Source organism: Rhinoraja longicauda, chromosome 12 (assembly GCF_053455715.1).
Source record: "Rhinoraja longicauda isolate Sanriku21f chromosome 12, sRhiLon1.1, whole genome shotgun sequence".
Taxonomy (NCBI): Eukaryota; Metazoa; Chordata; class Chondrichthyes; order Rajiformes; family Arhynchobatidae; genus Rhinoraja; species Rhinoraja longicauda.
In genome coordinates, this window is record NC_135964.1 from 19,349,727 (window position 1) to 19,373,296 (window position 23,570).

A 23,570-nucleotide genomic window follows, 5' to 3' on the forward strand; every position below is an offset into this window, starting at 1 on the left:
GGGCTCTCCTCACATTGAACAAAAGTAACTACTGTAGTCACAACTTTTGATTATTTTGTGTGTCCTTTTTCAGCCAATTTTGATTTTGGAGGAAGCACACGGATAGTATTTATGCCATGGGGACAATGTGGAAAGTGGTTGGATGTTGCACAGTTTATCTGAAGTAAAGATGTTGTTTGAGATTCTGCCTTAACTGGTTTACATAATCACTTAACAGAAAATCATTCCAAAATCTGTGCGATGAAAAGCAGTTGCTTACATTTTCTCTGCATTAAAAAACCCCCATATATTCAAGTGATAATCTGTTGCCATTTACAAAATGGCAAGAAATAAACGTTTTTAATTTGTTTAGATTTTCACGTGTGAAAATGGCTTTGCTGCACTGAAACATTCATACAAAAGCTAAATTAATGCAGATGCTGAAAATTGCATACTGACAATTTTAGTCAAAACTTGCTCTATCTGCAATAGGGCAAACAGTGTGATTCTGGGGAAATTTCATTGGAACTGGAAAAGGTAAGAGATGAAGAAGAGGAGGGAACAAGAGGAAATGCCTACAATGAGGTAGAAAATAAAATCACAGAAGTGATAATGATGCAATATGAAAGTAAGTGACTTTGGTATTAGTAAAGAAAAAATATCTACTTAGAAGTGTAAATGATTATGCCAGAATACTTATCTGAAAGTAGCAAAATAAAATACTGTGCCTACTGGAAATCTGATGTGAAAGTTGTATAGTAACTTAATATTGAAATGATTAAACTCTCATGTTGAGTCTGGATGGTATATTTGCCTAGCGGAATCATGGGCTGTTGTTATTTTTCAGCTTGAAATGGAACATTGCAGGTTGCCAGGGCAAAGTCACTACCATTCCAAATATTTTAAAGAGGATTGTAAGTGCCTGTGTAGCTAAAGCACAGACTTGTTTAACTTGAGGAGCCTCAGTAAACTGCCACAAATTGGTACTGTTGATAGAAATTCAGCCATCTTATAATTTCAAAACATGGTGAACAGGACAAATTTTGGAATAACCTAAAAACATGGGAGCAATTACACACTTTATGCTTATTGTAACACGGTTGAAAGTATCTGATGTTTTGTGCTGGCTCAAACAATTTCATATATTTCTTGCAAATAACATGAACACAAATTAAGTTGATTTCTGAATACTACAAATGTGGTCAGTTATATTAGTTTATCTATTATCTGTCCAATACTGTAGAGGACCACAGTTTGGCACACTGATTGAAATTGTTTTTATTTCACTGCTTTATCATGTTTAAGTGATCAAGTTGAACATGTTGCATATAATAACTTACTCATTTTGAACTTAGAGAATAACTTAGAGAATAGCAAGGACTTGGTAGATGTATTAGTCATCTGGAGCTTACCTGTTTTAAACTTGGTCTTTATTGTCATTTATTCGCAATTTACAATCAGTATATCAATAAATAAAAATTACATTGAGTAACCAGTACAGTAATTGTAACTCAAAATGGCTACTGGAAAGTAATTAATCATGTAAAGATTGGTGTGTTCATAAACTGCGGTGTAGATCAACATTTCAGCAAACAAAATACATGGAATGAATATAGTGCAAGTGCCTCAAATAAAATATGTCATGACTTTAAGTTGGACAAAATAGCTTAAAGGAAATCGGAATGGATGACAGATTTTGGTCAACATGTGGGGAGAAAAGAACCAAATTTCTACCAGAATAGGCAAATTCCATTAAACAGTTTTTAACTGATCTGAAAATTATAAAAAGTTGCAGTTTTGGTCTTGCCATTCACAAAACATTTTCATTTTGATACAAAACTTGAACAGAACACTTTCCGCCATTTTCCTAGTTACTTTTCTAACCAGTGGTACAATTAATCTTTGTTATGATTATGTTTTTCTGGTTTTGCTTGGATAACTATTTCAGAGAATAAAATGTGAGTAAAGTAATGTTTTTTAAAATCAAATTTTCTTGATAAAGACTTTGAATTGCATGAAATGTCTTTAGTATTTACATTTAAAAGTTATGCATAAAAAATAACTTAAATTGGAAGGAGTACAGTACAGATTTACCAGATGATAACTGGACTCTAAGGATTAAGTTCTGAAGAAAATTTAGAAGGTAAAGGGTTGATTTGTTTGAATACTAAATTCCTTTTAGTATTCCAGTGAATAAAAAGAACACAGGGTGGATAGAAAGCAACTATCTCTTCTATTTAAAAAAATGCTAGAAATACTCAGCAGCTCGGGCAGCATCTGTGGAGACAGAAACAGAATTAATTTCAGGCTGATACTTTCCATCAGAATTTTTTCTGCTTTTGGGGAGTTCATGATCATGAAAATTAAATGGTTTTATGGATGAGATTAGGAAATTCTCCAACATTGAATTACTGCAAATGCAGTAATTCCTAGATCAGTTCATTTTAAATCTGGAATTGATCGATTTTTGCTTAAAGATATGAGACAATACAAGTATGTGGAGATAGGGCACAGGTCAAATTTAGATCTCACTGACTGGCAGAATATATTCAAAATGCTTCATGGCATCCTCTTTCACCATTTCCTCCAGCCACCATCATTGCTGTCTACATTCTTTGATATTATATTTTTAATATATTTTCCACCTTAAATGGAATACATGTGAAAATTTTATTCTGACAAATATGTACAGTTCTGAGCTAAAGTCAAAGTGTGAAAGGTGATGTTCTTTGACTTTTAAAAATAAAATTAGAGCCATCCAATCTAGAAAAAGAAAAAAAAGAGATAAAAATATAGATTATTTCTTCCAATATAGATGGAATATTTGGATTTATTTGTTTTAAGCCATTTTATTGTTAGCCGAGACATGCATAACAGATACTAGGTTGTCAGTGGAGTGCTCTTGAACGATTAGTGATTTTTTTAGATTAATTATTGATTATTGAAGTGTAATGGCTTAGTAGAACACTACATCATAATTTACTAAAATCTTACAAAATGTTCCAACAGGAGACATTCTGATCAGTTTGCATTAAAGCAAACATGAATGTAGAATTTTTTTAATCTGTTTGAAATAAGCAATACTTGACTTTAAAACCATTACAGACTTTAATGGAGTAACTTAGTGGGTTAGAAAGCATCTCTAGAGGAAATGGATAGATACAATTTTTGGTTGGGACCCTTCTTCAGACATTGATGGAGAAAGCTGGAAGAGAGACGGGCAAGATAAAGCCAAGCAAGTGATAGGTGGGTACAGGTGAAGATACAGATCGATAGATGATAATCCAGTCTTTTAGGAAAGTCACTGCAGACTTTCAGATTTTCTTGAACTTATGAAACTTCACTGCTGGCAAACAATGTCAGTGATAATTCAGATAATTCAGATAAAATGTTTGCATATGTTACATGTGAACATGTATGATCTGATCATGGTACATCCCTGTTATGATTCCAAAAGCAGGCTGCTTCAGTACCCAGAAACCAGAGGATAATAGCACTTAAATACATGTGTTTATATTACTGTTCCTCATTTTAATGCCTGTGGCTGTTGTACGTATTCAGCTTTCTTTTTCATGCAGAAGGCTGAGGAGGTGTTTAGCACCAGTAATCTCAGAGATCAATACAACAGTCTAATGAGTATCTCCATGGAAGGAGACTAGCCATCTTATTTTTCGATTTTCCCTCCTTGTAAGAATAGTGCATTCTATCATGTGGTCAAAATAAAATCTAGCAACCAAGAAATTTGATAAAATCTCACCATTACCAGCGAAAACTACCAAATGCAAGTGGTAGCGTCAGACACCAATTTACTGAACCACCACAAACATGTTAAACCATTTTGAAACTGAACATTTATATTTTTAACATCTATACTATATATATTGAGTCTTGGCCTTCCTATCAATTTTTCTCCAAATTCCTGTGTTCACACTGATATGGAGACAACATATGCTCCAGATTTAGTGTATCACAAATACCTGTAAAATATTTCAATCAACAATAAATTAAAGTAACCACATGATTTGAAGTACAAACCATTGTGATGAATTACATCTCCACTTATTTGTCACCCTCTAATTCTAGTTGACTGAATCTTACACCCGACTTACAGTGGCCAACATCACAGTGAAGCAACAAAAATGGAAGGGATAAGACAAATCTTACATTTATATTGATTCTTCATCATTGAGAAATAGTTTGTACTTTACAGACATGTGAAAGTTTGATTGGAATTGTGTCCTGCTCAGAAACTTGAATCAATCAATGAGATCTGATAAGGGCTGTTTCTGGTCGTGGAGGCTGGATACCACATATGATGGATGGCATCTCTGTTGTTAGACTTGAAATTTCACTAACAGCAGAGGGTTTTTTAAAAAGTGTTTTGGGAAAGTGGACGTTCTCATTGTTCTTGAAGCATTAAAAAAATGCTTCAGTACATTATAAAGCCGCCAGTACCAATTGGATATAGTCAGTGATAAGTCACACACTGCAGCTTCTGATCTCTGACTGGTGGCTCAGTTTACCTCAACCTTGCATTCAACTATTTTCATTGCGTGCAAACAGATGTGGGTACAACAAAATCACTGGAACCTCTCTAATCTTGATAAAGGAGTGAATATTCTATCTCAAGTAATGTCCTATTTCATTCAACTCGAAGTGAGTGGTGGCAGCAAGAGAAGAGGATCAGAGAGAGATCAGTGCATAAAGACACCATATCCACCTGAGGGAGATTAGAGGTAGCAGAGTGGAAATTTAGACTTTTCGGTGTTACTTTCAATAAAACTAGAGTAGGGACTTTAAATTGTAGTTGGTAGTGTTTAGATAGGAATAAGCATGATCAGTACACTAAAATGAGTGTTTCTTCCCAGCTGTTATTAGGCAACTGAACCTACCAACAACTAGAGAGCAGTCCTGAGCTACTAACTACCTCATTGGATCTTTGATCAGACTTTACTGGACTTTATCTTGTACTAAACGTTATTCCCATCATCATGTACCTGTATACTGGATGGCTCGATTTTAATCATGTATTGTGTTTCTGCCGACTGGTTAGCACGCAACAAAGGCTTTTCACCGTAATGTCACACGTGACATTAAGCTAAACTCAAAGGGGTCACTTCAGTTCAGGGCAGTGTAGGAAAATAACTGCAGATGCTGGTACAAATCGAAGGTATCACAAAATGCTGGAGTAACTCAGCAGGTCAGGCAGCATCTCAGAAGAGAAGGAATGGGTGACGTTTCGGGTCGAGACCCTTCTTCAGACTGCAACCATTTCTGGGGATCCACCTGGAACCAAACAAGACTAACATACCTGCAGGGAGGTGGAGTGAAAAGTGTTGAGAAGGCAAGTCCAAGGAACCCTGGATGTCAAGTGATACGGATGGTTTGATAAAGAAATAATGGAAGCATACAGCAGATATGGCGATCTGAAAATAGGTGAGGGTTTCAAGAGTACAGTAAGTGTAGGGGTAATAAGGAGGGCAAAGAAGGGCCACAAAATTCCACTGGTAAGCAAAACATTTTGTTTTGGTATTAAAAGAAAGACATTGTCATTGCTGATTTCAGGGAAGGGGACAGGGATATTGTAGAGCAGGTTAACATTAGAAAGGTGGTTGTATCAGATGTTTTAGTGAGCGTAAATGCAGATAAATCCCCATCGAATGAGGGGATGTAGTCATCAGCTATGAGAGGCAAATAAGGAGTTTGGTGGGGCCCTAACAGAGATTTTTCAATGGAGACATGAACTGCAGATGCTTGAATCTTGCAAAGCACACAAAGCACTGGAGTAACTCAGCATGTCAGGCAGCATCTCTCAGGTCATTTTGTAATGGCATTGCAGGTTGGGACCCTTCTTCAGACTGATTGAGGTGGGGGGAGGGGAGCTGGAAAAGAGGTGATAGTGGGTCAAAGCCTGGCAAGTGGATGCCGGTGGGATGGATTTTGATTGGTAGATCGGTGAACAAAGGTTAAGAGATGAAAAGGAGCCAAAAGATAACAAAAAGAGATATTAGGATGTTAAATACGGAAAGAAGAGTGAAATGCAAAGCCACAGGTACGATTGTAAGTGGAAGAAGATGGGAGGGCGGCTAAGAGGTAAAAAAGATGTTTTAATCTTCAAGGGATTGGTAGGGTGCAAATGTGGTACCGTTATTCAAGAATTGCAACATAGATAAACCAGATAATTACAAGCCAGTTAGTCTGATATGAATACTAGAGAAATTATTGGGAAAAAAACATGCAATACGAGATTAAGCTACACTTGGAAAAACAGAGATTGATTAGGGATAGGCTTCATGGCTTTGTGATGGATGATCTCGTCTCATTATTTTGCTGAGGTTTTTGGAAGTAACAAAATACATTGATACAGCTGTGTGGTTAATGTAGTCTACATGGCCTTTGGTAAAGCCTTCCCCATATGGAAGGCTGGTCCAAACAGTTACAGCCAATGGGATTCTTGGCAAGTTGACAAAATGCATCCACAGTTGGCTTAGTAATAGGAAACGGGAATGTGGAGGGTTGCTTTTGCAATTGGGAACCTGGGGCAAGAGGTCTTGATGGGTGAGGCAGGACTTCAGCAGAAGGAATCCAATCTCGATGAGTATGAGGTGATGTATTTTGGGAGGTCCAAAAAATATAGGACGACACCATGGGAGTATTAAGGAGGGAATGTGTTCAGTTCTTTGATCCCTAAAGGGGCCTGTATGAATAAGTAATGTGGTGAACAAAACGCAAGAGATGCTTGCTACCTTAAGCCAGGGCATTTCAATAATAGAGTAATACTGTGTACAGGAACAGGCCCTTCAGCCCAATTTGCCTATGCCATCCACAATGGTCCCAACAGCCTATGTTTGGCCCATATCCTGCCAAACCTATCCCATCCATGTACCTGTCCAAATGTTTATTAAACATTGTGATAGTACATGCCTCAACTACCTCCTTCGGCTGCTCGTTCCATATACCTACCACCCTTTGTGTAAAAAATAGTTGCCCCTCAGGTTCCTATTAAATTTTCCCCTCTCACCTTAAACCTGTGACCTCTGGTTCTTGATTCCCCTACTCTGGAGAAGAACAAAAAATCCCTACCTAATCCTCTCATGATCTTAAACACCTCAAAGATCACCCGTCTTCCTGCATTACAAGGAATAGAGGCCTAGCCTGTTCAACCTATCCCAATAGCTCAGGCCCTTAAGTCCTGGCAATATCCTTGTATAACTTCCCTGCACGCTTTGCAGCTCAACAACATCTTTCCTATAAACAGGGTGACCAAAACTGAACACAATACACCAAATGTGGCCTTACCAACGATCTGTACAACAGCAGCATGACCTCCCAACTTCTATACTCAATACTCTGACTGATGAAAGACTTCTGAACCACCCGATCTACCTGTGTCGCCACTTTCAATAAAAGTGGCATCATAGCATGGAAGTTATAGTACAACTTTATAAAACTTTGCACTGGAGAGTGCAGAAAATATTTATGAGGATATGCAAGAGATTGCAGATGCTGGAATCTTGAGTAAAACACAAACTGCAAGAGGAACTTGCAGGTCAGGCAGCATCTGTGGAGGAAAATGGATATTCGTTTCAGGTTGGGACCCTTCTTCAGGGGGGAGGGGGGTGGTGAGGTGGGTGGGTTTACCTGGAATGGGAGAATTCATGTTCACTGGGTTGCAAGTTACCCACATGGAAATTTGAGGTGCTGTTCTTCAGGTTTGTGCATGGCTTCAGACTGGCATTGGAGGAGGCCAAGAACCAGCAGCCCATTTAAATGCCATCAACCAGGATCTACAGCAGGCCTTAGCCGACAGAGCGCATGTAGTCGGCTAAGTTGTGCTAGACTATGCTCAGTCGCAAGCGGTTTGAGAAGGTGCAAGTAAACCTCTGAAACATCTGGAAGGGCGGTTGGGGGCCTCTGAATGGAGTTGAGGGAGGAGATACAGGGACAGGTGTTGCATCTCCTACAACAACAAAACCAAGGGTGGTGGTGGTGGGGGCTAGGCTTACATTGGGATAAAATACTTAAAGGGATCTAAGGGATTTTTTCACTCGATGATGGTTAGAATTTGGAATGTACAGCCCTAGCGAGTGATGGAGGCAGGTACTCTCCAACATTTAAGGTGTATCTGGATGAGCTCCTGAATTACCGTCATAGAAGGCTATGGACCATATGCTGGCAAATGGAATTGGATTCAGAGAGGCACCATAGACATGATGGCCTGGAGGACCATGTTGTATGACTCTGACGCTACAAACCAATGAAATGTCAGGACAGAGAAAGAGACGGCAAATGAACAGGGTGAATTGGAGCCAAATTTAGTCCAGAATTAAAATAGAGAGAGAAAGGGTTTGGATTAAATATGGAAAAGAAAAGGGGAAAGGAAACATGAGATTTTTAAACAAAATCTGTGCAATCTCCGTCCTACCTGCGGGAATAAGATTAATTTCAATTGTTCTGTTGTGTGGGAAAGTTGGAGGGAATTTGTTGGAAAGTAAATATCTCCAGAAAATAACCTGTGGATCAATAGGTTCCAGCCCTACGTTAGTGTGATAAGTCTGATTAATTTTAAGAGCCTTAATTAAATGTTTCTTTAAGCATTTCTTGGGGAGGTCAATAGCAAGCCCTTGTTTTCATGAAGGTAACAGCAAAGTAAAGGTGATTTGTAACTCATAAGACATCTTCACCATAAACTGATGAGAGCTTAGGGGTTAATAACTGAGTGTATGTTTTAAACAATATATTAATTCACAACAGATTCTGGGCCAATGTTTCCACAGTCAGATTCAAATGTAGATTTTACCTGTTTCACTTTGTGATGGCAATCGTAAAAATAGCTGAAACTGTGAACCATTGAAAGTTGGAGTAAACACTATATCTGAGATGTATTTAAGGATCTTTTGGTAGACACAAAATGCTTGAGTAATTCAGCAGGACAGGCAGCATCTCTGGGGAGAAGGAATGGGTGACGTTTTGGGTTGAGACCCTTCTTCAGACTGGTCATTAAGGTACTTGCTCATTAAGGTAGAAGACAGCTCAGAAGTCAACAAATTTTGCAAGGTAAGTCATTACGATTATCCTTTTTTTGTTATTTTATATTGTATTTTGGAGAAGGTTTACGATACTTTATAAAATTGAAAAGCTAGCCTAAGGATCATGTAGTTTGGTCGTTTGATCGTGAAATCTTAGAATTTGCTTTGTGTATTATGCTGGGTCACCTCATTTAGGAAATGATGCTTGATTTGGCAATTTTTCAAGCAATTTTCATAATACCAGCCTAAACTTTTATCTACCATTTCCTATTACTGTTGCTCTCTGAGATTGCTTTGGTTTCATATTGAGGGGTGGTGTTACATTCTTCAGCAACTAGGGAGCCATTTATATTGCTGTATCCAATATTAAGCATAGAGCTGATTCTTGAAATTGGGAAGTATGGTACAATCTGGTAACTACTATTTGTGATGTATGCACAAATAACTTGTAGTACTCATAGTAATGATCAGATTCTATTAAGTGCCTGAGAATGATGGAGAGCAAAAGTGAAAGGTCGAGGTTCGCCTGAGATTGTATCAGTGCTGATCCTGTTCATCCGCTCAGGTGCTGCTGGTCTTTATTCATTCAGTTTTCATCGTCCTCTCCATCACTGTTGCTACTGCCAGAGGCAGACGCAGCCTTTGGAGACGATGGGGGTGAGGTTTTACTGATGGGCCACTGGATGGTCGGAGATTGCGACCGTTCTCTTGTTGGGCTGCTTGAAGGACTCTGTCTTGGAGACAAAGCTTGAAGCATCCGACCTCCTCGCTCCTGGAAAACCTGTTTCTGTAGAGTACGAAGATACAAAAAAACACATAATAACATAGCAACTCAGCTAGGTGACAAGCAGTTAATGATTATTAGTAGAAAGTGCACTCTCATTTACTGAATATATGCAGTACAACCAACATTTTTATCTAAATGTGTGGAACTTGTTCATCTACCAATGTTTGCAGCCACAAGCAAAATTAAGACTTATAGCTAATGTCTTGAAAATAAAAATAATGTACAAAATTGACCAACAAACTATTGGGATTAATCCCCACATACGTCAAATCGACTCACTGAACCAGATACAGAAGTTAACCCAATAAGGACCTTATCGAATAAGGACCTTGCAGAAATGCCTGTTCTTCCTCTAAATGACAGTTCACACAATGTTCCGGATGAATTAATGCTTGTTTTCTTTTTTTTTTAAATTTCAAAACAATATCTCTTTCTTTATTTCACCAATGAAAATGCCACATTTGACTTGTATAACAAATCTTGTATTTGAAAATGAAGATGATTTTTTTTAAAGTGCATTATTTATTCCCTTATTGAATTAGTTGACTTTCCTATCTCATTTGTTCCGAAAGGCATTAACCATGCTCCAAAGGTGACAGGCTTTCACTTTTCAAATCTCAGGCAAAGCAGCATGTTTCAGCAAACCGTTGAAAGGGTTAATGTCGCCATGTTCGATAATATCCACACCCACCATGATCACACCCTTACTCGTAGAGTGATCAAAAGTGAACACATTTCTCCCCTGTCTGATCTGTGATCTGTGTTCCTGGTTATTCATGGTTTATGTGACTCAATGATTCGAAGCTAACTTAATCTGAAAGAAGCCCGTGAAATTTCCAATGCACAGGTAATCTGAACCTAAGATAATGACTTCTTGAAGTTGAGAAGCCATTCTTCAGAAAATGAGACAAATTTAATAATAGAAATAATTGTTCAAAAATTTCATTTTGTTGAAAACAGGAATGCAATTTCATTTTTATGGATGACATTTACTTAAAATTTACTCTTTTTTTGGTCTAAAATGACTCCACTCCCAATTGGTCTTGTAGAGGAATTGCTGAACTTAGATTAGGACAGCTAGGTTAGGTTAGGGGGAAGTGCAGCGAGACCTGGGTGTCCTTGTACACCAGTCACTGAAAGTTGGCGTGCAGGTACAGGAGGCAGTGAAGGAAGCTAATGGCATGTTGACCTTTATAACGAGAAGATTTCAGTATAGGAGGAAAGAGGTTCTTCTGCAGTTGTATAGGGCCCTGGTATGACCACATCTGGAGTATTGTGTACAGTTTTGGTCTCCTAATTTGAGGAAGGACATCCTTGTAATTGAGGCAGTGCAGCGTAGGTTCACGAGATTGATCCCTGGGATGGCGGGACTGTTATATGAGGAAAGATTGAAAAGACTAGGCTTGTATTCACTGGAGTTTAGAAGGATGAGAGGGAATCTTATAGAAACAAATAAAATTATAAAAGGACTGGACAAGCTAGATGCAGGAAAAAATGTTCCCAATATTGGGCGAGTCCAGAACCAGGGGCCACAGTCTAAGAATAAAGGGGAGACCATTTAAAACTGAGGTGAGAAGGAACTTTTTCACCCAGAGAGTTGTGAATTTGTGGAATTTTCTGCCACAGAGGGCAGAGGCCAAATCACTGGATGAATTTAAGAGAGAGTTAGATAGAGCTCTAGGGGCTAGTGGAATCAAGGGATTATGGGGAGAAGGCGGCACAGGTTATTGATTGTGGACGATCAGCCATGATCACAATGAATGGCGGTGCTGGCTCGAAGGGCCGAATGGCCTCCTGCACCTATTTTTCTATGTTTTCTTCTATGTTTCTATGACAGCAACTAAAACAAAATGACTGCAGGTGATGTCTGAATAAAGTTTGCACGTTCCCCCTGTGACCATGTGGATTTCCACCGGGTGCTCCGGTTTCCTCCCACATTCTAAAGACATGCAGGTTTGTAGGTTAATTAGCTTTGGTGAAAATTGTGATAAATGATATATAGTGCTAGTATTCGGGGTTATCGCTGGTCGGTGCGGACTCGGTGAGCTGAAGGGCCTGTTTCACGCTACATCTCTAAAGACGCAAGTCTAAATTGCTATTAATAACATATTTGTGGTATTTTTGGAAAATATTCATGACAAACATACCCAGGATCCATCAGGTCCAAATAGCTCTAAAAAGTTTCCAATAAATTCTCTTGATTTTTCCTCCCATTTTTGTATAAGATCATGGCTTTTTTCCTCCACTTTGTAAACAAATTCCTTTGACTTTTCTTCTACGTTTTTCACTTTTTCTTTCATTTTGTCAACCTGGTTTTGGAAACGATACTTCTTTTCCTGATAGAAAAAACACATGTTCACCTCAGTGATTGAAAGCAAGATCAGCGGAAATAAAATACACTGCAATCTAATTTAATTCAACAAAAAGCTGCTTTTCCTCTTAGATTTTTTTAGATTTAGAGATACAGTGCGGAAACAGGCCCTTCGGCCCACCGAGTCCGCGCCGCCCAGCGATCCCTGCACATTAACACTATCCTACACACACTAGGGACAATTTTTTTACATTTTACCCAGGCAATTAACCTACATACCTGTACGTCTTTGGAGTGTGGGAGGAAACCGAAGATCTTGGAGAAAACTCACGCAGGTCACGGGGAGAACGTACAAACTCCGTACAGACGGCGCCCGTAGTCAGGATCGAACCTTTTTCTGGTTCCACAAACAATACCATGGAAGAATGGTGGTGAATTACTTCTGCTCCCAACCAATGATAATCCCCAGCTAATTGGGTATCCTGCACACTCCATCTAATAAGAGCTTTGGTTTTATTGAGCTTCTTCCAAGGCTGAGATTCAAAATGTGGCACACTTTGTGCTGTTAGCAGTGAAGCAAAACAGCTCACTGCCTGTCCCACCAAATGCCAATGAGTCTTTATGCATACAGTACCTCTTCCCTGACCTCTGTTGCTTTTAGGTGTTACCATAGATGGTCACAAAATGCTGGAGTAACTCAGTGGGACGGGCAGCATCTCTGCAGTCAAAAGGAGACTTCTTCTGAAGAAGGGTCTTGACCAGAAACATCACCCATTCCTTCTATCCAGTGAGGCTGCCTGTCCTGCTGAGTTACTCCTGCATTTTGTATCTATCTTCAGTGTAAACCAGCTTCTGCAGTTCCTTCCTTGTTTTTAGGTATCGGTTCTGTGGAATCTGTGCCATATAATTACAATTAAATCATCAAACAGGCTGAACTGTAAACCACATTGTGTTCTGACAGCAAACCAGGAAGTCAAACATTAATGTTTAACATTTTTAATGAGTGAAATAAAGATTCTGTCTGTGACATATCAATTTGAGATAAATCATCATTAAAAAAATTAGAATCCCTAGAATGTTTTAAAAATATTTTTCTTGGGTCAGAAAGGTTATTAGGTTGTTTAAGTTGATTTTGGAAATTCAGCTACCCCTCATTCAACAAGGTAGAACAATTTCAGAGGTTTTTCTTTACAGCCATAATAGTTTGCAAATGTTTGAAATTCTCCTTAACTCAATGGTTCTATTGTTCTGCAGAGAAGCCTGCAACAGGGCTGTGGAGGAGCAGAGAATTACAGCAGCGACCTGGAGTTCTGGGTTTGTACATTTATACTGCAGTTGTTCCTCTCAGCTATCCTCCATTGTGATGGAGATGGGAAGATGCGGCTTATGGTGGGATCCCGTTGAAGGTAGCATGTTGGAGCATTATGTTCTGTATGCGATTTGTGATTGGGTGAAAGGTGAGGACTAGAGACTCTGTCCCTGTTGCACTGGGGGAAGGGGGAGCAAGAGCGGAGCTGCACGATACCAAGGAGACCCATTTGAGGGCCTCATCTATGATGGAATAGAGGACATCTCGGATGACCTGGTATGGAACACCTCTCCTTGGGCGCAGGTGTGGCGGAGGAATTGGGAGTAGGGGATAGAGTCTTTGCAGGAGGCAGGGTGGGAAGAAGAAACACAAAATGCTGGAGTAGCTCAGCGGGACAGGCAGCGTCTCTGGAGAGAAGGAATGGCATTTCAGGTCGAGTCCCTTCCGACTGCGAATCAGGGGAGAGGGAGTCTAGAGACATGGAAGGGCAAGGTGTGAAAACAACAGATCAAAGCAGACAGTGATTAGATGATTTCACTTGAACTGAGGTATTGGTTTTAGAATGTGTATGGTCTTTCAGTTTTTAGGCAGATTAATTTAACTTTTGATGATGCACCAATTTGGTAATAAAGCCACTCCACACGCTAGCCAGTCGTCCACAACTTGCAACAGAGAAGGAATGTTCCAAAGTAATTTATCATGTCAGCAGAATGAGTATCAATTTCCTATTTAAAAAAATACTAGAGTTGAAGAAAATAAATTGTCACATAAGTTAATTGTTGGGCATGCCTGAAAGTATTTCTTAGCATAGTCATAGAAAACGGAAAAGGCACAACTTGCCCATGCTGACCAAGATGCCCCATAGTTACCAGTGTTGCTCACTTTGTGAAGGAGTAAACATGTTTCAAGTGTTGGTCCGCGGTTGTCTTCCTGCCAACACCCCATTCCAGCAGCAATTTACAAGAGTAAATAGTTGTTACTGACATCTTGAATTTCTGTCAGTTAAAGTCATATTTACTGCCTGTTAATTGGACTGGTGCTTGGAACAAAACAATTGAAGAGACAGGAGGGGGGGAAATAAACTGGCTGAACATCCTCCTTAGTCTGAGAATTGTGTGGACAGCTGCACAAGTAAAGCAATGACTCAGCAATGACAGGGGAAAAAGAAGCTGCAGCAACATCATCAAAGAAACCGGGGAGAAATTAAAATGAAGTATCAACAAACTGGAAGAATATTGAATGAGAACTCGCACTGTGTTACCTGAATCAAACATTCATTTGCAACAAAGTTATTTTACTTTCTTTCGGGTGATAATATGAAGACGTGGAAACTATTCATCAGACCGTGTGAGGGCAGGACAGCTCTTTATTATTGCTAATAGGGAGTCTGTTGCCCAGCACCACTGAATCCTTGCAGTGGAGCTATTTGCATTGTAAGCAATCCCTTCGAGTCTGAGCTAGACAAAGCCAGCATTTAGTTAGAACTTTGTACAATAGCATTCTCATGGTAGGAAAGGTCACAAGATAATTGGAGACTCACATTTATGAAACTAACGTTAAGCTCTTTGGCTGTGTAACCCCTTTGGAGGTTACGTCGGGCATAAACATCATAATCTCGTACAATTCTGGTGATTAGGTCAGAGGTGGAAATGCCCTCTGTTCTTTGTGTGGGAACAAACATACCTAAAAAATGAAAGAATAGATTGCAATGTCAATAAAAATCACTAAAACACATTATCGATCAGTTGCAATATATTGGAGTGTCCCGAGATATTTTCACAAGTGTGACTTGCACCTAGCGTACTTAATTACAATAAAGTATTTTGAGATTCTGAGTTGTGTAAGATTCTATGTAGGTGATGATTTTCCTTTATATAAATTTAAATAATCATCACCTTCAAACTACGTGGCAAATACAATGCACCAATATTATATATGAGCACCTCTCCTTTGGGCTTGTCACACCTGGTTTTGTTTTGGTGGTACCAAGCTGTTTAGTTTAGTTTAGAGATACAGTGTGGAAACAGGCCCTCGAGTCCACGCCGACCAGCGATCCCCGCACACTGGCACTATCTATCCTACACACACTTGGTACGATACACAATTTTTTTCCAAAGTCAATTATCCTACAAACCTGTACGTCTTTGGAGTGCGGGAGGAAACTAGAGTACCCGGAGAAAACCCAGGTGATCACAGGGAAAACGTACAAACTCTGTAAAGACAACACTCATAGTCAGGATTGAACCCGGGTCTCTGGCGCTGTAAGGCAGCAACTCTACTGCTGCGCCACCGTGCCGCTCCTGAATGTGTTTTTAAATGTAGAACTCCCTGCAGTACTTGGGCGGTATTAGACGTGAATGAGACAGGCAGCTTCTCTGGAGAGAAGGTATGGGAACGTTTCGGGTCGAGACCCTTTCCTCAGACTGAATGGCTTGACATCAAATGCAGTGTAAATGTGCCCTCTGCTGGTTGAACACAAAGCTACGCTGACTGACAGACATCAGCAAAAGGCTTTAATTCTCCTGACCAGTCATCTGCAAAATGTAGGCGGGAACGTAGGAACATGTGTGTAGGGAAATAGATTTAATATGAATGAAAAATCCAACATTATAAAACTGGAATAATATGTAAAATGCAATGTGCTCACACAGTATCATGTTTCAATTCCTCCACAATGCCATGAGAGCTGTAATTAAAGACTTGAATCATACTCTCTATGAATGTGAACATATTCAATTATCCCTGTTTATGCTGCTCGATCTCTCAGGAGCTGTCAGTAATACCAGACACCCACTTCCTTTTGACCAACTGACCAACGTCTTTGGAGTGTGGGAGGAAACCCAAGCAGTCATAGTAAAAACTTACGAACTCTGTACAGACAGCACCCGTAGCCAGGATCGAACCCGGGTCTCAGGCGCTGTAAGGCAGCAACTCTACCGCTGCGCCACTCAGCTGCCCTCCAAGGTTCCTCCTTCAAGGTCAGTGAGAATGGATGCTCTTGCTTAGTTACAATCCAATTCTTCCTCGTCACGTTTCTTCCATACCCAACACATCCACCTAAAAAGTCCCCAACCCCCTTCATCCATTTTTCTCCCTACCCCCTCCTATTTACTCAGTTGCTTCATATCCCAAGTATGGGACCAGTTTCCATAGCAATACGATTGGCACTGGACCAGTCTCCTGCCTCTGTGGTGAACTCTTCAGTCTGAGTCAGTGTTGAACAACAGTCTGGTTGAACAAGATGATCTCTCTGAGTGGCACCTCTGAATCTACATCCTGTCCCCCACCAGGATATCGTGGCTTTTCGAGCATTCGAGCATTCTCATCCCTGCCCATACTGAGTCTATATATAGCTGAATCATTCCTTCATGCGCTCTTCAGTTCCAGAAGAGCTGGTTTCCCGACTTCCACATAGCTCAGTCTACAAGTTTCATACAACTCGGGAAAAAGTCTGGTGCCTGAATCTTGCTATCTCACTCATCATCATACCTATCTTTGATGAGTTGCATCTATTCCCAGGCCTTTACCTTATACATGCCATTTCCACCCTCAGGTTTAATTTCATCCATGATCTTACCTATCTTGGTAATCTCCTTAACCTCCACCAATTGTCCTATTCTTTATTCATCTGACTCTTGCCTCCTTGACATTCCTCAATGGCAATCAATGGAATTCTCTAAAACGCTCCATCTCATTCTCTGCTTCTTCTACAATATTTGGTTCACCTCCCGTGCCCTCTTACCATTTCCCCTCCCTCCAAAATCTCTGTCTTAATTCCCATTTCTGCAAGTGCTTTGGACCATCTGTCTACGTTGAAAGTGCATATAATGTAAGTTATTGTGGCACTGTACATTGTGAACAATTGCAGCAAGTATTTGAACAGATTACCCAACAAGTACATATTAGACACATTTGCTTTTATCCATTATCAGAAAGTAACCTTAATCGAAACGTATGGCGGGTTTGTCTTCAACATACCAGCTTCCTTAATGTGTTTATAAACATCATCTGATCCAGCAGAGGAGTATGGAATGTCATCATGTGCCACAAAATCAATCTAAAAGAGAGGTTAGTTACAAATTGGAATATTAATGATTTCAGATTATCTACTCATGTCTATGAGATTCAGGGGCTTAGGTTTTGGGGCTGGTTTTGAATCATTTTCCACCCACATGGATGATCTGCCTTGTACTGTATACATAATCTCCACTCTCAAGCATCAGAGTGGGCCAGCAGTGCACTCTTTCAGCCCACTGCATCCATCCAACTATCGTGCTAATCCTTCCGTGCTTTGCGTATTGCAGATGCCTCATAAATGTTGTTACTATCCCTTCACCATCTCCTCTTGCAGCTCAATTCAGATACCACCTAATTTTTGTGAGAAATATCTATCCATCAGATCCCCTTTAAACCTCCTTCTCTTATCTTAAATCTATGTACTCTAGTTTTTAGACACCTGCACCCTCGACTCTCTATCCTATCTAAAACTCTCATAATTATAGTTACCTCAAGCATGTTACCTCCTGGCCTCCTTTGTTTGAGTGAAACCAAACCTAGCCTATCCAATCGCTCCTTATAATTCAAGCCTTCCAATCCAACCAACAATCCTTGTGAATCCTTTCCTCACCCTTCCTAGCTTAATTACATCTTGTTGTTTGGCAACCAGAATTGCCACCATATTCCAAGTGTGGCTGGACCTCTATTTTGTATAACTGTTACACACACCCAAACATTTTATTTGATGATTTGGCCAATGAAGGCAAGCATGTCATATGACTTCTTTACTCCCCTCCCCTCTCTACTTGTGTTTCCACTTTTGGAGACCCATGTACTTGTACCACACGGTCTCTGATCAATAGCACCACCCAAGGTCTTACCATTCACTGTATGTTCTGCCTTGGTTCAACTTCCCAACAGATATCATTTCACACTTGTCCACATTAAATTCCAACTGACATTCCTTTAGACGCTTCCCCAATTGATCAACATCGTGTTGTAATCTTAGATAACCTTCCTCACTGCCCACTGTACCAACCAACATTGGTGGTATCTGCCAAACTGATTAATTATGCCACCTATATTCTCATCCAATTAATTTATACATACAACAATCAAAATGATCATCTCCCCTTGGTGGAACTCTCCTCATTTTCATTCAGGGAATCAACTCACCTCAACTATTGTCTAGATACCAAAGGTGAAAATTACCCTGGTTTACTTGAGAAGGTTTCCATATTTACAATGCTGAGACAGATTACAGTGCTTGTTGCCTCTGCATTAGGAGGGAGATCCAGGTCTATCAGTACCGGCAAGACACAGAAGGTTCACTGATGCTTTAGATCTCGACACAGGTGTTTTGTAAGGTAAAGCTGTACGTGATCTGAGGCTAAGGGGATAAATAGAGTTTAGGTACAAGCCTCTAAGATCCAATTAAATGGCTACGCGGGCCTGAGTGCTGAATGTTATTTAGTATAGGTTATTGTCACATGTACCGAAGTACAGTGAAAAGTGTTTGTTGCGTGCTAACCAGCCAGCGGAAAGACCATGCAGGATTACAATCGAGCCATCCATAGTGTACAGATACATGATAAAAGGAATAATATTTAGTGCAAGATAAAGTCCAGTCAAGTAAGTCTGAGGGTCTCCAGTGAGGTCGATAGTAAATCAGGACCGCCCTCAAGTTACATGGTTTACCCGTGCCGTGTAACAAGTGGAACAGCTCATTAGAACAAGTTCACCATCCAGTGAAGAAAACCCATTGCAGCAGTCAAAAGGTAAACGATCATTCACTATTACGAAAAGACCAGGAACTCAGTAAATACCCTCAAATACTCTATTAAGGAGAAATGGCTAACAGACAGCAGTGGGAGAGCTAGAATAGTAAAAGTAAAATGGAAGAAAACAGCCGAGGAGAGTTGCAGTGAGTTACAGAGCAGAATGAAGTGGCCAGAGACGAAATGTGTAGAAAGGAACTGCAGGTGCTGGTTTACACCAAAGGTAGACACAAAATGCTGGAGTAACTCAGTGGGATAGGCAGCATTTCTGGTTAGAAGGAATGGGTGACGTTTTGGGTTGAGACCATTCTTCAGACTCTAGTTCACACCCTGCCTCCCACAATGGAATGGTGTTGAGGAGACGAACAGGAGGCCAGGACTTAAAACGCTGTTTGTGTATCTTTAGGTTTATGGAGGTGTTGGGTAATACCTGAGGGATGAGCACAAGGATTTTGATGAACTTAATGCTTGGCAAAGCATGTGTTGTGGAGAAGTTGAAGTTTTAAGGTGCTGTTGAAATCTTTCTTGGGGTTCATTCAGTCTGGTCTAACTGCAATGGAAGCCCCTCAGCTTCACTTCAAATCATTAATAAAAGGGATGTTGAAATCCCGACTATGGGTGCTGTCTGTACGAAGTTTGTACGTTCTCCCTGTGACAAAGTGGGTTTCCTCCAGCTGCTCATGTTTTCTCCCAAATTCCAAAGAAGTACAGACTTGTCGGTTAATTGGCTTCGGTAAAATTGTAAATTGTCCCTAGTGCGTAAGATAGTGTTAATGTATGCTGTGATAGCTGGTCGGCGCAGACTCGGTGGGCTGAAGGACCTGTTTTGTGCTGTATCTCTCGTCAAAAGTCTAAATTTCTCTTAATAACATATTTGTGGTATTGAAGGTATCCACTATTTTAGTGGACCGAGGGGCCTGTTTCCACGTCGTATCTCTGAAGTCACAAGAAGGAAGTGCTAGATAAGCAATGAAAAGGACTGGGAAGCAATGGAAGAATCCGAAATAAATAAAGGAGAAAGCTGACCAATGGATAGGACAGGTTTGGAGGGATATGGGCCAAATGCAGGTAGGTGGGACTAGTGCAGGTGGGACATGTTTGGTTGGTGTTGGCAAGTTGGGCCGGAGGGCCTGTTTCCACAAGATATAACTCCATAACTCTAATGAAAAGGAATGGAGAGTGGAGGGGCGGAGTGATGGCTGAGGAAAAACAAAGAAGAGACTGGGCCTCAGTGCGTCAGATCTTTCAGGGAGAAGAAAATGTTCTTTCTTGGAATTAATTAAGAGCTAATTAATAACAAAAGATTGCAAAAGTGGCATTTTCCTAAATTAATTAATTAAGCAAAATGAGCCTTTAGCAGTTCAGCTTGAACCTCCAATGTAAAAGGAATAAAGAAGTACCATTCGTAATGGTGTTGAATGCTGAGCTGGCATGAATTTTCAGGGTTAATTACATAAACAATAATGGAGCTTCCTTGACTGGGTGATTTAAAGCACTTGTTCAGTGGAGAGATCAAGAGATTTGAGTCAATTGTGACTTTATTAATTTTGCTAAATATTTGATGGGCACTATTAGTGAACAAAATTTAAATCTATCAGATAGTTTCTAACACTTAAACATTCATCCATCCTCAATCTGATAAAACCTCATATTGAATGAAAGATAGAGAACAAATGAACAACTCATCCACACCTCACCCACAGCTAACACTGGCCTGTTTCCATGATCTTGCATATCTTTCATTCATTTGTTCTATATCTCCCTACATCACCATCTGTCTCTCGTCTCCCTTTCCCCTGACTCTCAGTCTGAAGAAGTGCCTCGACCCAAAACGTCACCTGCTCCTTTTCTCCAGAGATGCGGCCTGACCCGCTGAGTTACTCCAGCTTTTTGTATCTATCTTATCCAAGCAAAGGTCTGTTTACTTTAGATAGACACAAAATGCTGCCGGTCCTTGGTGTGTGGGAGGAAACTGGAGCACCCGGAGAAAACCCACGTGGCCGCAGGGAGAACGTACAAACTCCATACAGATCGCACACGTGTTCATAATCGAACTCGGGTCTCTGGTGCGATAAGGCAGCATCTCTACCGCTGCGCCACTATGCCGCCCTTGAACTGTCTTCAAAGCACACCGACACTTGGTAGGAACCAGAAGGACAACAGAGAACCATACCTTGTGTTTTTCCAGAAACTCCGGGGACAGTGTCCATGGTGCATCCCTGATAACCTCATCGACATAGCGGCAATGTCTCATGGCATCATACCGCTCAATCTCATTCATGACAGTGAAACCTTTGTATTGGTGTGTTAGATCATCACTGCACACTGAAACCAAACACACACAAGCAATCCTTGTGAAATATCCATCACACACATCCCACGTAAACGTCATAATTGCTTCTGCCGCTACTTTCAATGACTGTCAACATTTCACTTTTATGCCTGTATATATGACTGCCAGAAAAATGTTTTCAAAGTAAAATAAATGTGTAAAGAATTCCCCCATTATAATAACATCCTTCCTGTTTAATAACAGCAGTTACACATGGTGCTGGTGGGGTATGATAACATATACTCATTATCTCTCACTCCCATTTCCATGAGAACATAGCAAACAAAGGTCTATTGTTTGTATTTGGGAAGAGAAAGCAGAAAGTGAAGGTGCTGGGGCTCAGTTACAGGCAGCTTTCAGATGTCTCTTTCCAGGAGTGGGTGAATTAAGGCTACATATGGGAGAAAGAGTCTCTGCTTGGTCAGCAGAATCAAAGAGGGGAACCGTACAACATAAAGAGTTTGACTATTCAGAAGTAATAATCTGATTTCATCGGCGTTCAATGCAATCTTACTTGTCTGTGTAAATCTTAAAGACCAGTTACATTGCAAATAATCTTTATGTCTGCTTCTACATGACTCTTCCTTTGCTTTCATGTCAGATGTTTTGGATTCAAAGATTGATTGTGTGTGCTGTTATTTAACCATCACTTGCAATGAAAGATCTATAACTTTATCTTACCATCAAACTATTAATATACCCCGGTGGTACTTTATCTTGTCATTAACAATAATGTATTCCTTAATACTTGCATCAAAGGAAAAATTGCTTGTTGCAAGAACATTTTGATTACTGTGCAATGGATCTGTAGGAGGATATGAACGGAACTGTCAACACTGAGGGAATAATAGAAGTGACATTTGCGGAAAGCAAGAATGACACAGATTGCAGATCCATTTAAGAATTCAAAGCTATGCTCGTGTTTCAGAGTGGCATCACCATGAGTAGCTATACTTTTAAACCAAAAACTGAGCGACACTCGGAAAATGTGAGTTGTTGTGGCAGGAGAACATCAAGAGCACAAGTTTAAAGATGTAGGGGGATTAATATGCAAAGCGGGCACATTTGCTAACAGTTTTAAACTAATGCACTAGTCACATTTGGAACATTGCCAGCACATAACGACTGAGGAACATGGGGGAAACGGAAGCTGTGCTAGAATTAGCACGGTTTCATTCAGGGAAAGCTCAAGCCTTAGGCCAAGGCTAGCAGAAACCAAGGAAGGGTTTGTGGAGCAGACCCTTGCCCTAGCATCAAAAATTGCCCGTGAATGAAGGTGCTGCAGATCCCAGCTGAAGAGTAGTCATACCCGAAGAAGACAACCTCCAGTTTCTAACGCCCACCTTGTGTACCCATGGCCGGCACATTCTTCAATTGGCTTTTCTCAATTAGTTTGATGGATTTCCCCTCTTGCCCCTCAGTTCTTACCTCCCACAAGTAGGTAGGTATTTGGGAAGAGATTTTTAGCCTGCATGAGAGCACGAGCATGACCTGAGTGAAAGAGATCGAATATTCCATCTGCATAAACTCTCACTGGTCTGTCAACTGTAAAAGGTGAAAGCAGCAGAGAATTAGAATGCGGCCATTAGACAAATTGCACTTTACAAGTTACAAATACAATGCAGCAATGTTTCAGGTGAAAGTATCTTTTTTATCCCCAATATCAGTCCTTGTCTATTCAAATCCTTTTATGAGAACAAATAAAACCATACCTCAAAATCCGTTCCAAAAATTTTCCCACCACCGATGTAAGGCTTGTCGTTGAAGGCTTTCCCTTAAATAAAGGCCCAATAAAATAATTTGCTGGTCTTCAGCTACCTCACTTGTGCCTAACAAAAATACAACAATCTCTTCCAGCACCCTTGCAATCTCCTTCTTTACTTCCCATACATTTCGGATGAACCTGGTCTTGCCCCGGGGATTGATCCACTATTTTGTCTTTCAAGACCTCCAGTGCCACATCTTTCATAATTTTGATGTGCTCCGCTGAAGATAGACACAAAGCTCTGGAATAACTCAAAGAGTCAAGCAGCATCTCTGCGGGAGGCA

General features: G+C 40.3%; 1 protein-coding gene across 3 annotated transcripts in view; it reads right to left on the bottom strand.

The window, feature by feature from the left end:
• Positions 1-1,392: 1,392 nt before the first annotated feature.
• The window catches only part of pcyt1ba (phosphate cytidylyltransferase 1B, choline a), a 40,117-nt gene continuing 17,939 nt past the window's right edge, over positions 1,393-23,570 (bottom strand). The window contains exons 3-8 of one of the 3 annotated variants that reach the window (XM_078409141.1): positions 22,950-23,066; positions 21,363-21,514; positions 17,394-17,472; positions 14,956-15,098; positions 11,943-12,131; positions 1,393-9,795 (exon numbers count right to left, since the gene is read on the bottom strand). In XM_078409141.1, the coding sequence (XP_078265267.1) occupies positions 9,595-9,795; positions 11,943-12,131; positions 14,956-15,098; positions 17,394-17,472; positions 21,363-21,514; positions 22,950-23,066 (881 nt within the window). In that variant the 3' untranslated portion in view covers positions 1,393-9,594. The remainder of the gene's footprint in view (positions 9,796-11,942; positions 12,132-14,955; positions 15,099-17,393; positions 17,473-21,362; positions 21,515-22,949; positions 23,067-23,570) is intronic. The other 2 variants (XM_078409143.1, XM_078409142.1) reach the window with 2 other exon arrangements.